Below are 15,411 nucleotides of genomic sequence, written 5' to 3'. Positions count from 1 at the left end.
TCTTGTTCTGTCTCTCTGTATCACAGCATCTGCCACTGATTCTCTTCTCAAACAGCTGACAGAAGTCTGGAGATTCACATGCCTTTCTATATTTGAGCGTGTGCTCTCAGGAGAGATGGGTAATCGAGAGTCTGCTAAGATAAACCCCAAATACACTCAGCTATTTGGTCAGAGTGATATCTAATGATACACACACTGTCTGGGACGATAAAGTGCTCCTCTCGCTCTCAGCAGCATGTGGCCCATTTGACCCTGGTGAAAACACCAGAATTTTCACTTTTGTACTGGCTGGTTAGTGCTGGTTTGGTGCTGGTATAGACGACCACAGTAATGTATTACCTATAGCCAGTTTTCACGATTCTGTCAAAATTTCCAGCTGATTTAAAGTGGCACTCCATCACTATTTTCAGAAATTTTCATGATTGATTGTCACTACAGTTAACAATCAATTAAATGTGTACAGCTTTCGCAGTGAAAGTAATTAAGTTATAGAAAATTACAGTATAGTAATTTATGCCCGTATATGCAGTGTTTTCATAATCTAATCAAATTATTACTAAATGCATTTGTGCTGAAATTGATTAATCAAAAAAAAAAAAAAAAAAAAAAAAATCAATTATGCTTGACTATATTAAGGTAAACTATTCTTTTAGTAAGTGCACCTTGTATATTTCCTCGAATAGGACTTAGAAATAGCCGGTATGTGTTTAACCGTGGGCGAGTGCCTGTTTCTATCCCATCTGAGAATTAACTTACCATTGATCCTGGAGATCTTCCATGTTTTCTCCAGTCCTGGCTGTTTGCCAAGCTCGATCTTGAAAGGATCTGTATTAGGATGAATGTCCTTGTCTCGTCCCCCGATCACCACCACGTTTATGTCTTTAGCGTCCTCGCACACGCGGGCCACGGATGGGAAGACGTAGGGAGCGTTGTCGTTCTCGTCCTCCAGAGTGATTATCAGTGTACCTGTGCCTGTGGCGGGTGGACTGCCTAGTGAGACAAAAGGCAGAGTTAAACAGAATATGCAACAAAAAAACTAGGGCAGGACCAGTGTTATTTTAAAATATTATTTGCATAAAGTGTCTCTATTTGACAGGAGATCATGAAAAGAAACATTTTTTCATCAGTCACAATAGACTTCCATATATCGATTTTTTTATCGATTAAAAAATTAACTAATTTATCATTGGAGTTTTTAATATTTTTTATATTGTAATAATTTCATAGTTACTTTCCAAATTGATGTAGAAACATCTTAATGACAGTATATTTTAAATATTTGTTTAATGGCATCTTTTTCATGAATGAAGGCTAGTATCACTGATACTAATACTGGTAGGCCTACTGATGTCTTTATGAAATTTATTTATTTATTTTAAACATTAATTATAAGCTAGACATTTAACATTACAGTATAACTGAAAGCTATCAATTTCAACATTTATTACGCTTTAAAAAAACATTTAATTTAAGTGAACTTAAAAAAATCTTCACATAAACCCATTAAAATAAATGTCATATTTACCTGTGGCCTTCCTACCTTTCTAAGGCCGCGTTTACAGTTGTGCGTTTTCATTTTAAAATGCACAAGTTTTGCTACGCTTATGCCTGTCGTTTACATTACGCCAGCGTTTTCGAACCTCAAAAACGGAGACTTTCGAAAACGATGGCGTGGCTGCCACCATTTGCTCTGCGTATCCTTGATGACCACGTAAACAATACCATGGAGACTGAACTGCAATCATTTGCTGGCTTTGTTGTCATTTTTAGCAGCCATTTATTACCGCAGCTGCCTACATGTGCAAGAGGCAATTGTTTACACTTGTACGTGCATGTCCAGTGTGAATGAACAGTCATGTGACATGTGTTTTCGGCCATGTAGTGTAGGCTGAGATCGTTTCTGAAACACTGTGGAAACGCCAGTGTAGACAACACTGTCAGAAAAAAAGGTACGGTGCTGTCACTGGGGCTGTACCCTGAGGTACAAAGGTAAAAAGGTACTAATATGTACCTTTAAGGTACAAATATGCACTTTTAAAGTACTAATATGTACCTTTAAGGTACTAATATGCACCATTTAGGGGTAAGTAAGGTACAAAGAGGTACCTTTTCACTTTTGTACCTTAGGGTACAGCCCCAGTGACAGAGCCGTACCTTTTTTTCTGACAGTGAAGGATCGTTTTCACTTCAAAACGCCATTTTAAAACGATAACGCACTAGTGTAATCAGGGCCTAAGGTAGTAAATTTACAGAAATTGAATAAACACTTTACACTTTACAGTCTTCACTGCATAAATTATAAATTAATTCTTATTAAAGCTACAATTTTCTCTGTTACCTTTGTTTTTTGATTAACATCAATTAAAGACATCACATCAACTGGTTTATTAGGCTGCTGCCACTGCGGATCTGACGCTCATCTCATTTTCTCATAACTCTTTAAATTCATTTAAGATGTTATTTAACTAATTTATTATTTATTTCTCTTATGAGGATCCTCCACAAAACTGGCATTTTGGCATAATTCTGCCTGTGTGTTATTGTTTGTTCAAGCGCGAAAGAGAACTTGATATTGGCGCACGTCTTTCTGCGCACACGAGTCGTGTGTGTGTGTGTGTGTGTCACAGATAAGACATTCACAGTTAGCACGTTCTCGATTGTCTTGTGGCACTTAAATGATTTAAAAATATTTGCGTGAATAAAAGCATGATCATATGATGTAACGCTAGCCAAATTGTGACAGAAAAAAAGGATGCTGCGTTAAATAATTTGAACACGTTAAACTGAAAAAATCAACCGCATGAGTTAACATGTTGATTTTGATAGTCCTAATATAAGTAAATAAAACAGAATTGGACTATTTCTTACTTTAAACTTTTACCTTAAACTTTAATCCCACATTCACCTTTTTCATTTGATAAAAAGAAAAATAAGCTTCAAAAAACAAAACAAAAAACACAACAGAGAGTATAAAGAAAATAAAAAGGGTCAATTCTGATGTCCACTGGTCCTTCTCCAGTCTAAATCTTTCTGGCTTTATAGGCCAAATCAATAGTTCTCTTTTAAATGCACAGGAGGACTGCGCTTTACACTCATCACTGCGATCAAAGCACCGGCATCTTACACCAATCGACTGTTACTGTAAAGCAAAGTGGGTTAAAGACTTTTTCACAAAAGGTCAGACAGGAAGCAGAAACACAGACATCAGCAATCAATGTCTATACAGAAAGAAAAATAACACCAAATCAAAACATTCAGTTTCTGACTTGTAGTAACAGCAATTATCTTGATTTGAAAGATGCCTCATTTTGTATCAGATTGCACTTCATTGAGTATTGCACAGAAGAAAATACATTATTCAAGGCTTTTGAAATATTCTGTTTCTGAGAGATTAGCAGTTATTGCAGGACTGCATAATTATAAACAGCCCTGGAGGTCACTCGCAATTAACATCCGATGACAGGATCAGTAATTACAGAATGATTTTGTCCTCGTGTTCCCAGGAACGCTCAGGCCTCAAAGGGAAAAAGAAAAGACACGGTGTCAAAACATGGGAGCAAGTAATGTCTCACTAGAAAAAGAAATCAGGTTTGTTCCAATTGCGTCTCTAAAGTACACCTGCAAAAAGACATTTAGAGGCAGAACAATGACGTCCTTGCCATGTTTTATTGATTTTCTGCTCAAAAAGATTGTCAAGTATGTAACAAGACATTTCACAAGACAAAAAGGAATGCGTATCCACGGACAAAAGCAAACTGTCTCACCTAACACCATAAAAGCGGCAGACTTCTCAGTATGCTTCACAGAAGAACACACATCCCGCCATGAGCAATAACAGTGATCTGATTTATAAATCATAAACTCTTAAAAAATTTAGATGTGGCTTGTTTGTGCATTAGTAAATACATCCATTGCTTCACATTCAACACCAGTGTACAAACCAGTGATTTAAAGACTGCAAAGGTCAGGGCAAGTATTACATAAATACAGCCAGCTGTTTTGGTATATGGTAGTGACTGGATATAGATTAAGTTTATGCTCATAACAACAGCTATTGACTGATTTCTGACCCAAACAACAGCTAAAAACATAAGATATGGATCACATAAAAATCTCAGAAGCATGCAGAGGCGACTGAAGAATATTCAGGGGGGCTTGGGCACCTACCAGAGCATGAGATGATGTGGTTAAGAGTAATATTTCTGTCCTCAAATGCAAGAGGTTGCGAGCTGGAATCTTCCTCAACAACTTTTTATAAATAAACATGAAAATAGCCTCTGTCTGTCTGTAGATCAGTCACGGTGACGTATCTGGTAGCATGTTATTGTGTTATTCCACTGGAACGGAGAGCATTTGGATGAGAGATCACGTCTGTGACTCAAATAGACACTAAAATACATTCATATTTAATGTACCATACTGCTACATGCCCAAGTGAAGTTTATACATAAAGGCAAATGCAATAAAGTTTATATTAAAGGGATAGTTCACCCAAAAATGAAAATTCTGTCATCGTTTACTCACCCTCAAGTTTTTGCAAACCTGTATAAATGTTTTTGTTCTGCTGTTCACAAAAGAAGATTTTTGGAAGAATGTTTGTAACCAAGCAGATCTCGCCCCCTATTGACTACCATAGTAGGAAATAAATAGTGAGTAAATGACAGAATTTTCTTTTTTTTGGGGGTGAACTATCCCTTTGAGACTGCACAAAAACACATTGTACCTTACAGTGGGTACGGAAAGTATTCAGACCCCCTTAAATTTTTCACTATTTGTTATATTGCAGCCATTTGCTAAAATCATTTGTTCATTTTTTTCCTCATTAATGTACACACAACACCCCATATTGACAGAAAAACACAGAATTGTTGACATTTTTGCAAATTTATTAAAAAAGAAAAACTGAAATATCACTAAGTATTCAGACCCTTTGCTGTGACACTCATATATTTAACTCAGGTGCTGTCCATTTCTTCTGATCATCCTTGAGATGGTTCTACACCTTCATTTGAGTCCAGCTGTGTTTGATTATACTGATTGGACTTGATTAGGAAAGCCACACACCTGTCTATATAAGACCTTACAGCTCACAGTGCATGTCAGAGCAAATGAGAATCATGAGGTCAAAGGAACTGCCTGAAGAGCTCAGAGACAGAATTGTGGCAAGGCACAGATCTGGCCAAGGTTACAAAAAAAAATTCTGCTGCACTTAAGGTTCCTAAGAGCACAGTGGCCTCCATAATCTTTAAATGGAAGACGTTTGGGATGACCAGAACCCTTCTTAGAGCTGGCCGTCCGGCCAAACTGAGCTATCGGGGGAGAAGAGCCTTGGTGAGAGAGGTAAAGAAGAACCCAAAGATCACTGTGGCTGAGCTCCAGAGATGCAGTCGGGAGATGGGAGAAAGTTGTAGAAAGTCAACCATCACTGCAGCCCTCCACCAGTCGGAGCTTTATGGCAGAGTGGTCCGACGGAAGCCTCTTCTCAGACACATGAAAGCCCGCATGGAGTTTGCTAAAAATCACCTGAAGATTCTCTGGTCTGATGAGACCAAGATAAAACTTTTTGGCCTCAATTCTAAGCGGTATGTGTGGAGAAAACCAGGCACTGCTCATCACCTGTCCAATACAGTCCCAACAGTGAAGCATGGTGGTGGCAGCATCATGCTGTGGGGGTGTTTTTCAGCTGCAGGGACAGGACGACTGGTTGCAATCGAGGAAAAGATGAAAGCGGCCAAGTACAGGGATATCCTGGACGAAAACCTTCTCCAGAGTGCTCAGGACCTCAGACTGGGCCGAAGGTTTACCTTCCAACAAGACAATGACCCTAAGCACACAGCTAAAATAACGAAGGAGTGGCTTCACAACAACTCCGTGACTGTTCTTGAATGGCCCAGCCAGAGCCCTGACATAAACCCAATTGAGCATCTCTGGAGAGACCTAAAAATGGCTGTCCACCAACATTTACCATCCAACCTGACAGAACTGGAGAGGATCTGCAAGGAGGAATGGCAGAGGATCCCCAAATCCAGGTGTGAAAAACTTGTTGCATCTTTCCCAAAAAGACTCATGGCTGTATTAGATCAAAAGGGTGCTTCTACTAAATACTGAGCAAAGGGTCTGAATACTTAGGACCATGTGATATTTCAGTTTTTCTTTTTTAATAAATCTGCAAACATGTCAACAATTCTGTGTTTTTCTGTCAATATGGGGTGTTGTGTGTACATTAATGAGGGAAAAAAAAAGAACTTAAATGATTTTAGCAAATGGCTGCAATATAACAAAGAGTGAAAATTTTAAGGGGGTCTGAATACTTTCCGTACCCACTGTATATTAATACAGTATATTGTGCTTCTCACACACATTTTGATTGATACCATAAAAATGCATCTGAATCTTAGAAGATGAAAAGCAAACACTTCCAACCTTTCTGAATGCTAGCGGCAATATAAAACCTTATTGCATTACGATTAGTTTTGGTGGCAAAGACAAACATTCTGCATACTGCCACTGACCTCCAATATCTATGAAAGTATTTGAACTGTGCACAAGGGAATTATTGTGCATATTTCCTTCTATCATCATCATCATCATCATCATCATCATCATCATCATCACTCGGTTATGTGCTAGGAGGGTGTGCACACAGCATGGCTGGGACTTTCATTAGCCACATTTGCTATATCTCTCTTACCTCTGATGTATCTCGTCAAGGCCGATAAACATAAATTGACTAACACATCTGTCATTCAGGGGAGCTGGGTGTCTAGGTGGCCCAGTATGTAACAATAATGCTGAAGACAACCTGACCTTAATACTACACTTCCTGTAACTGAAAAATTGTGTCTACACCAAATTTTTCACTCAGAATTTGTTAGTACATTTTACAAACAATTACAAAGAAACAGAAAACATCACATGGAATTAATAAATAGTATTTTCTTGTACAACATACTCCAATAATCTTTGGAAAATCATTTTTATTCTGTTATGAGTAGCCTACTTTTTCTGTCTCTAGACATTGGTCTCCTGTTCACTCCCTATATTGGCACTCAAAAAGCATTTGGATACTTAAATCTAGAGCTGCACAATTCTGTATTCACTTAAAAAAAATAAAAAATAAAAAAAATTCTCCCATGATTCTAAATAGACAACTAAACAAAATAACATGTAATTTAGTAGAGGTTCTGACAAAATGTTAATTGTAGCAGTCCACTTCATAATTAATCATTTTAATTAATTATGATTTTTTTTTTCTTGTTTTGTTTTTTGACTATGTTGTTGAAAAGATGGTTTGTGAAGCTGTTTCATACAACTGCTCTCTCTGGGTCAGCAGCAGCGCCAGCGCAGATTTGAATCGTGTGATCGTACTTGTCAAAGGTTTAACAGACATAGACAAGTCATTATCATTTAGGTATTTGATTAGAGATTGCAAACTTTTAACAATTAATCATGCAGCTCTTAAATCCTATTAATAACAATGCATTAATGAAATATCAAATCAAGTAGCATAGGAAAACATATGACATTTGACAACCTGAGTGTCCAAATGCCTTTTGTTTTCATTTTGAAAAAAAAAAATAAAATAAAAAATCTATTTGTAATTCCTCCTTTCTTAAAAAATTATTTAAATGTTTATTGTTCTTTCATTAAAATAAATGCTACTTGGGGTGATCTTTTGTATCTAATGCAATGACATTCATACATTTTAAAGTGTGAGCAAATAATTTATGGGGCTGCCTTATATATAGTCCTATATTTGTATTTATTTTCATCAAATAAAAGCTTTCTGGCACAAATACAAAATTGTATTTTATATATATATATATATATATATATATATATATATATATATATATATATATATATATATATATATATATATATATATATATATATATATATATAAATAAAGGTATGGAGCAACTAGATCAAAGTTCTTTAGTTCTGCTCCTGGAAAATACTTGATTATGTTAAAAAAAAGAGCTACAAATAAAAATCTAGATAATAGATATAAAAACTTATCCAAGAACTTAATACATTACTCAATACATTAACTAATACAAGTGCAATAGAGTCTTATACAAAAAACAAACAAACAAAAAAAAAAACAGCTATCTCTCCAACTGCTATCACCAAACTTACAGCAAAGCATAAAATTAAGATAAACATTGCTAAGCAAGCAAATCTTATCAGCCAGGCTTTATGAAGCTTTCCTATGTGTGCTGTGGGACTCAGAGAAGAGATATATGCAAGAGGGAATGCAAATCTTCCCCATTTACACATGGCTGCTGTACGTGGTGAGAAAACATTAACGTTGTTTGTCTTCACTGAGAAAAAACACATTCCCTTACTTGATCGCTCTATAGTCTTTACCATCTTCATCATCAGCATCATCATCATTATCATAATCATCTTCAGTGCTAAGAGCTCCCTCCTCCTCTAACTCATATTGAAGGCCTATTGCACACATTTACATGCACCATAAAGAGTTCTAGAAATGAGCCGTAGTGCTTCATGTTGCAGTTTATCACTTAATAACTTTTATCTTAGAAACCGGCGGCCCCTGTAACATCAGTATTGATTAAGGTAAACGTGAGCAGAAGTATACAGCAGACTTCATGAATAGTTGACACCGCTTTGTTTAACATGCAGCATTGACATAAAAGATATTCATGAGACAAAGATAAGAAAGGGTTGTTTGCATAAATATGTCTATTACATATGCAGCATGTAATGGGACTGGATGTTTTGGATGCTGTCTTCTTTCCCGTCCATAATGAGAATGATTTATTTTCTCTTTTGTCATGGTGCGCTGATATATATATGCTCATGTCTTGTCTGACTTTGCTGAGATCCAATTCCCTCTTCTCTAAACTTCTTCCTAATGCATCGCTGAACATTGTTGATATAAAAGAGATCGTTTTTCAGCCTCACAGCTGTTCGTGAGCAGATTCGCAATCAAATGCAAAACTGTTCTTTGTCTTTTCCCTCTGCTTTAAAAAAAGAAATACATTTTCATTTTTTTTTAAAGCTGTGAAAACTTCCAATTGTATGGTTGGCAAAAATAAAATAAAAAGAAATAAGTTAAAAATATGCGCGTACACTGTAAATACATCTTACGCAAATGTCCAGGGGATGATTTGTACAAAATTACCATTTTTCTTTGTGTAACTGTAGAAGGTTTCGGAATTTATTTTTGTTACTTCTCAAAAGTTTATTTTCCCACATTTTCAACCTTAAAATATGAAACTCCAACCAAAAATATTAATTACTGCCACAAAAAAATATTAAACAATTATTAAATTATTGCAGTCCAATTTAAAAAAATTATAGCCAATTTTACACAAAAAAAACAACAAAAAACACATTTGTTCTAACCTTGATTTTTTTAAGTGTGTGTACGAAGAGCTTGAGATGAAAAATGAGATGTATCAAGGTAAATATTACATGTAAGCACACTATTTATTATTGTGTGCCATTTTCAATCAATCAATCTATGCAAAACGTATGAAAATATAATAAAAAATTATGCATTTCAGATTCAATGCCTTAGCAAATGTGTATAATACTTCAGAAAAATGACCAAAAATGACAAAAAAAGAGTATCCATTGCTGAAGAAACACCTAGAAAGAAATCTGAAATGTACCATCCTTGTTGAGGTAAAGTTTGAATGACGTGTCTGGAATGATGCTGTTGGTTGCATTAATGATTTTGTGACAGTACAGGACCCTATCTCATCCCCTCAGACACCAAAGACAGACCCTTGGCTCAGTGAGTTTCTTTATTTTTGGTACTGACCCACTGGCCCTTAGCGGCTGTTCCACCTGATGCTTTTCTGCAAGACAGACCAATTGACTACAAGCAGCTTGGGCTATAACCAAGTGTTTTTCTGCCTGTACCACTATCTGTTTCTGTCTGTTCACTGTATCTTTCTCTCTTTCACTCACTGTCTGTCTGACCTATACTTTTCAATGGCATAATTATTATATGTATAATACGTGTTGTCAAAATTGTCACAAGTCACAATTTCAAACCATAGACAAAAGGCGCTTCCTATTACAGCTCCTTTTTAAAGTAAACAAAGATTTAAATAAAAATATGCTAAAGTTTTAATAACTTTTTGCCAGCATGGTCTGAAGATGATTTGAGCCAACCATTTGGGTGAAAATCGGATAGGCCATAGAGGATGAGTTAGAAAAAGTAGGCTTTTCTGAAAAGTTAAAATGGCGGAAAAATTTTCATTAGGAAAATGATGTTTCATGATGGAAAATGATGAATTGTCTTGAGCCAAGGTATCAGAGGAAAAAAAAAAGTTGTTTCTAACCCTTACAGTTCAAAAGTTATTAGCATAAATGGAAGTGCAATTTTGAATAGTTGGTGGCGCTAGAGGGATTGAGACAGAGACTCCAAAATTGCTGTTGTTATTGTTCAGACTGTCCTCTATCTGTCTGCCACATTTCACAACTTTTTACCATATGGTGCAATGCAATGCCATAGACTCAAATACAGAGGCAGAAGCAGAGGAAGAAGAAGAAGAAGAAGAAGCAGAAGAAGAGGCAGAAGAATAATTTATCTACTTTTTCTGGATTTTATTTTTGCTCTAGCTTCCATACTAATTTAGATTATTCTGTACTTGGCATTGCGTACAAACATTGTTCATTCTTCTAATAAATTGCTTGTGCTGTTTGATTTGTAAGTCACTTTAGATAAAGTGAGCAAGAGGGATATTTGAAAATACGAAAAGAAAAAAAAAACCCCCGCAGAACGAGAGATGGGACACAATACAAAACAGCTCAAAAGAATATCACTGGAATGAAGGTTTATGACTGGGCAAGCGCTTTAGGAACCGCGTTTATATTAGAAAAGCTTTCCAGCGCTGGAGAGAGCTAAGCGGGAAGGCCTGAAAACAGATGTGGAGGCTGCTTTGATTATCATGTAAGTAACACTGGGTTTTGATTGTCTGGAGCTGCTGTTCTGCTGGCGATTAACAACAAACTCTTGTTTGTATTTACTCTTGTGTACTGTACAATCATTTGTTGTGCTTCCTTGTTGTTCATTGAGTGTGAGTTTTGGAGGCAGAGCAATGAAGAGAGGGGTGGGTTTTTTTTGGGGGGGTTGATTTCATATATCAACAGTGTTCAACAACGAATTTAAGAAATCATATACAGCACCTTTAACTCTTAAATGTAAACATTTTCAGAACTTTAGAAAAGTTGAAAACCACCCATAATATCTACATTTGCATTTATGCATTTGGTTAGACTTTTTATCTAAAGCAACTTATATTGCACTCAAGGCATACATTTTATATTTTTGTGCATTCCCTTGGAATCCATGACCTGCTCTACAGCCATTTCTACCTAACTGCAGTAATAATCTGTATCAGATGGCGGCACACTTGAGCTCTACTGTCTGCATTCCATTTGGAAGTCATTGCATTTCAGTTAAACTCTGCTCAACTCTGTCGCATCGCCTTCAGGCACACCAGCTCTCACTGAAAATGAAGGATTTCTGGTAATTTCTGGCTACTCCATCTATGCTAAAGTTATTGGCAAAGTATAAGAAAAAAAAATCACAGAGTAATTTACTAAGCTTTGTGATTATGATTATTAGAGAAATTAGTTAAATAGTCAACAGATCTCCAAAAACCTAAAAAACAAAACAAAATAACAATGAAGTAACAGAGTTGAAATTCAGGATGTGAATGGGGATGTGATTGGTAGGGTGTCTGAGTCAGAAGGGAAAGCGCAGTGGGGGTGTGGAATCTGTGGTTGCTCACTGCAGTGGTCACGCAGTGAGACAGACTCTGAGAGGACACACAGGACTCGAGCAGATGGCTCTTTTCTCACACTGCTTTAGCATGCTGAGATTTTAAAGCTGCAGTGCAAAGACCTATAGGAATAAAACAACTTATACAAGCGCACTGTAACAGCACATTAACTTTAAAAAAAAAAAAAGCATGCTAAGCTTGTTCAATTCATCAAATCTTCTAAATGATCTATTTTGAGATGCGGGGTCGCCACAAAAAGGTTTTAGACACTTTTAGAAGTCACACTTAGAAATGGCACTGCATTGGATGCAAAATGAGTGACAAATTATGCTAACTGGTCCCTAAGTGATTTTTAGTGGATCTTCATCTTAACAATGGACTATTCTATCACCAACATTCGATGACCACAAAATGTCTCTCTCTCTCTCTCGGAACCTCACCAAGTACAACATGTTCCTGGATCAACATCTTTGTTTTTTTGAGGGACAAGTCTACAGTTTATGTCCAAGTTTAAGTTTAAGCTTACAATCATGGTTAGGTGCTTCTGCATCAGTGTTATTCACCTATCATTCCCCCCTAACTTTAGGAATAACTTTTGGGTAGGGTTAGGTTTAGGGGTAGGGATATGGTTAGGACTACATTTTTTTTTAGACAGGAATGTTGTTCCAGGATCAACAAAATATGTTGAGGAATGCATCTAATATGTTGGGTTTTCAGGTTTTATAGGGACATTCCATAGACATAATGATTTTATATTGTACAAACTGTATATTCTATCCCCCAACCCTACCCCTACTTCTAAACCTACCCATTACAGAAAACGTTCTGCATTTTTAAAATTTCAAAAAAATAACATTCTGTATGTTTTGAAAGCTGTTTTTCTTATGGGGACCAAAAATGTCCCCAAAAACATTTCGGATCTTATCACCCTTGTGGGGATTTTGTCCGCATAACATAGGGTTTACGAGAACCACAAACACACACACACAAGTGTTTTTTGAACACTTTTTAGAACACTGTCATGCTCACCAAGGCTGCATATTTTTTCAAGAGAAAAGTCATGAAAAGGGGGATGTGAGGACCTTTAGTACAATAAAATCTCACAAGGGAGGTTATATTCAAAAGCCTTATGAATACTGCACAATTTTACAGAGTAAAGCCTATTGAAAAACAATTAACATGAGGAAAAACATGCACTTAATCTACAAAAGAGGAATCTGACATGCTCCCCTTTCAGCAACCTCTGATTTCTCAATCAGCACTAGAGGGACTGGAGAGAAACAATCCAACACATGACCGCATATAGCAGTCGACACTCAGTCAACTTAACAAGGGAGAAAATTGATCTGCAATTAAAGTCAGGCCCTCTTGCTTCACAAGAAGCTCAGCTGGAACCTGACAATGAGTAGCCGATTAAATCTGCAAGTCCCTCTAGAACAAAGGCCTCTGATTATCCTCATGGGTTCCCTTTAATGAGAAACTTGGAGAGAAGGAACTCTAACTCTGCTTTGACAATGCCTCGACCATCCTTTCATCAGTATATAATATTGAATCGAGGCCTGACATCATTCTTTTTGTCAAAGTCCCCTTTAGTTTGAAGAGAGGATACGTGATTAAGCTCTATTTCCCCCTTGAAAGCCACACAAGTGGACATGACAGGAGTTGCGTTATTAGAGACAAGGATGTTCTTCCAACAGCATTTTAGACTTCAAAGTCCAGAGACAAAAAAGATGCCATAGTGTCTGCAGAAACCAATCAGTGTCAATTTAGCTCAGCAGACAGGGGATGATAATTTGAGAGTGTGCAGCGCTTTCCTGTGTTTTTCTCTGTCTTATTAGCTTGGTAAAGCAACCAACCAAAGCACTTGTTCTCCACAAGCCCTAGACGATCTGCATCGGGCAACACCTACACCTTTTCCATGTTTCTCTCCACAATAAAAGCATCTATGTGAGCACAAAAAGCAAAGATCTCCTGTCGACCATCGACCCTCCTTTAATCTTATGGCCCTTGAGAGCCAGAGAAGGTGGAAAGATGTTTTAACTTGAGAGAGCAGAGTAAGTTTATCGAGAGAAGCAGTGGAGAAACCAAAGCTGTGGATGGTAAGAACTGTGAGGTTCTTGGATTTCTGGCTAGACCTCATTATGGCACATTATAGCTCTTGGATATAGCTCTTGAATCCCCTTGTGCCATCTTGAACATCTTCATTCTACTTCAAAGTAGAGTGCCAGAAAGGATCTGCTAGGAAGAAACACCTCTTTGCTGACATATGTCCCTCACCTGGAGTTTTTCCCAAAAAGAAAAGTCTCTAAATTGGAGAGCACCAATTATGGACAAGACAATGCCTCAGGCAAACATTTGTGGACTTCCCTTAACTGTCACTCTTCTCTGAACCAATTTGTAAAGGAAAGATATATCTAAAAAATTTGATAAAATTACAACAAACTTTCTATTTACCTGAATGCCATTCCAGTCATAAGATGCTCACCACATTCACAAAACATTCCTAGAATAATTGAAAATTTTATAGGCCAGTATTTTTGTTATACTTAAGAAAACAAGTTCTTAAAAAAAATACTTGAGAATTTAAGATTTTTTTTCAAGAACTGCATTGTTAGACTTATTAAAATTTATCTTAAAAACCTTTTTTCCCTCTTTTGTTAGAGATTTTTGTTATTCAGACCCCTGATATGTCTATTTCCTTGGAGGTTTGTCCAATTCTAATACACTGGCTACAACAATAGCAACAAATTTACCTTAAATTCGCAAGGACTTCACAACAATCTAGGGCAGGTGTGGAGGCCAAATACTAAAAAAACAGCCTGTTATCCAAACAAGTGCCTCGGAGCTAGATTGGTAGCACTGGAGCGATGAATACAGTTCCTCCCTCTACAATGCGGATGTTCAAAGGTCTCAGCGGTATATGCTAATGCTCCAAGCAAACCTCTCATGCATACATAAAGAGCCTTTTATATTGTGCAGCAACATTCCTGATAATACACTGCCTGCCCTAAATGACAAGTGTACATCAGTGGCTGGGTTTTTAAATAAAATGCAAAGACTGTGACATAACAGGAAAGCACAGCATGGGACAACAGCATGCTGATTCTTAGAGGAGTGGTGGTAAGCTACGTGACATTATTTATGTTTCCAGGTGATATTTAATGGTTATACTGTATGTCTAGAGGCAGGAGGATGTGGCCTACATATTCAATAAAACACATTTTTTATATGAACCAGGGAACAAAATCACTGAATAAGCAGCAAGTTGAGAAAAAAAAGTAGCCTTATGTAAGGTGGCCGAGAGAGCTCAATGCACTGCAACTGAAAAAAGCACAAATAGAAAAAAAAAAGACACCAGCAAATTAAGAAAACATCCTCATCAATTCGACAACACATGTGCTGCAAATATACTCACAATGCAACTAAATACAGAAAAGCGCTGCAAATACTCAAAACGCACATTAGGATTTCAAAATAAAAAAATAAAAAACTGACCACTGACGAGTAGAAACTGAACAATAAGCATGTCCCAGGTTCGTCACTTGTTGGGGTCCCCTTGAAACATTTCTGTTGTGGTCTGTGCTATTTGCAACGCGTTTCTGTATTTGGTCGCATTGTGAGTTTTTACAGCGCATTTCTG

At 36.8% G+C, this 15,411-nt stretch overlaps 1 protein-coding gene across 2 annotated transcripts in view; it reads right to left on the bottom strand.

The window, feature by feature from the left end:
• Nucleotides 1-15,411, bottom strand: part of cdh13 (cadherin 13, H-cadherin (heart)) — a 419,907-nt gene that overhangs the window by 20,387 nt on the left and 384,109 nt on the right. For both annotated transcript variants that reach the window (XM_067390159.1, XM_067390158.1), the window contains exon 12: nt 757-990. In XM_067390159.1, coding sequence (XP_067246260.1) covers nt 757-990 — 234 coding nt within the window. The remainder of the gene's footprint in view (nt 1-756; nt 991-15,411) is intronic.

This window comes from Chanodichthys erythropterus, chromosome 7, assembly GCF_024489055.1.
Source record: "Chanodichthys erythropterus isolate Z2021 chromosome 7, ASM2448905v1, whole genome shotgun sequence".
NCBI classification, from domain to species: Eukaryota; Metazoa; Chordata; class Actinopteri; order Cypriniformes; family Xenocyprididae; genus Chanodichthys; species Chanodichthys erythropterus.
This window is presented reverse-complemented; position numbering and strand designations above follow the sequence as displayed.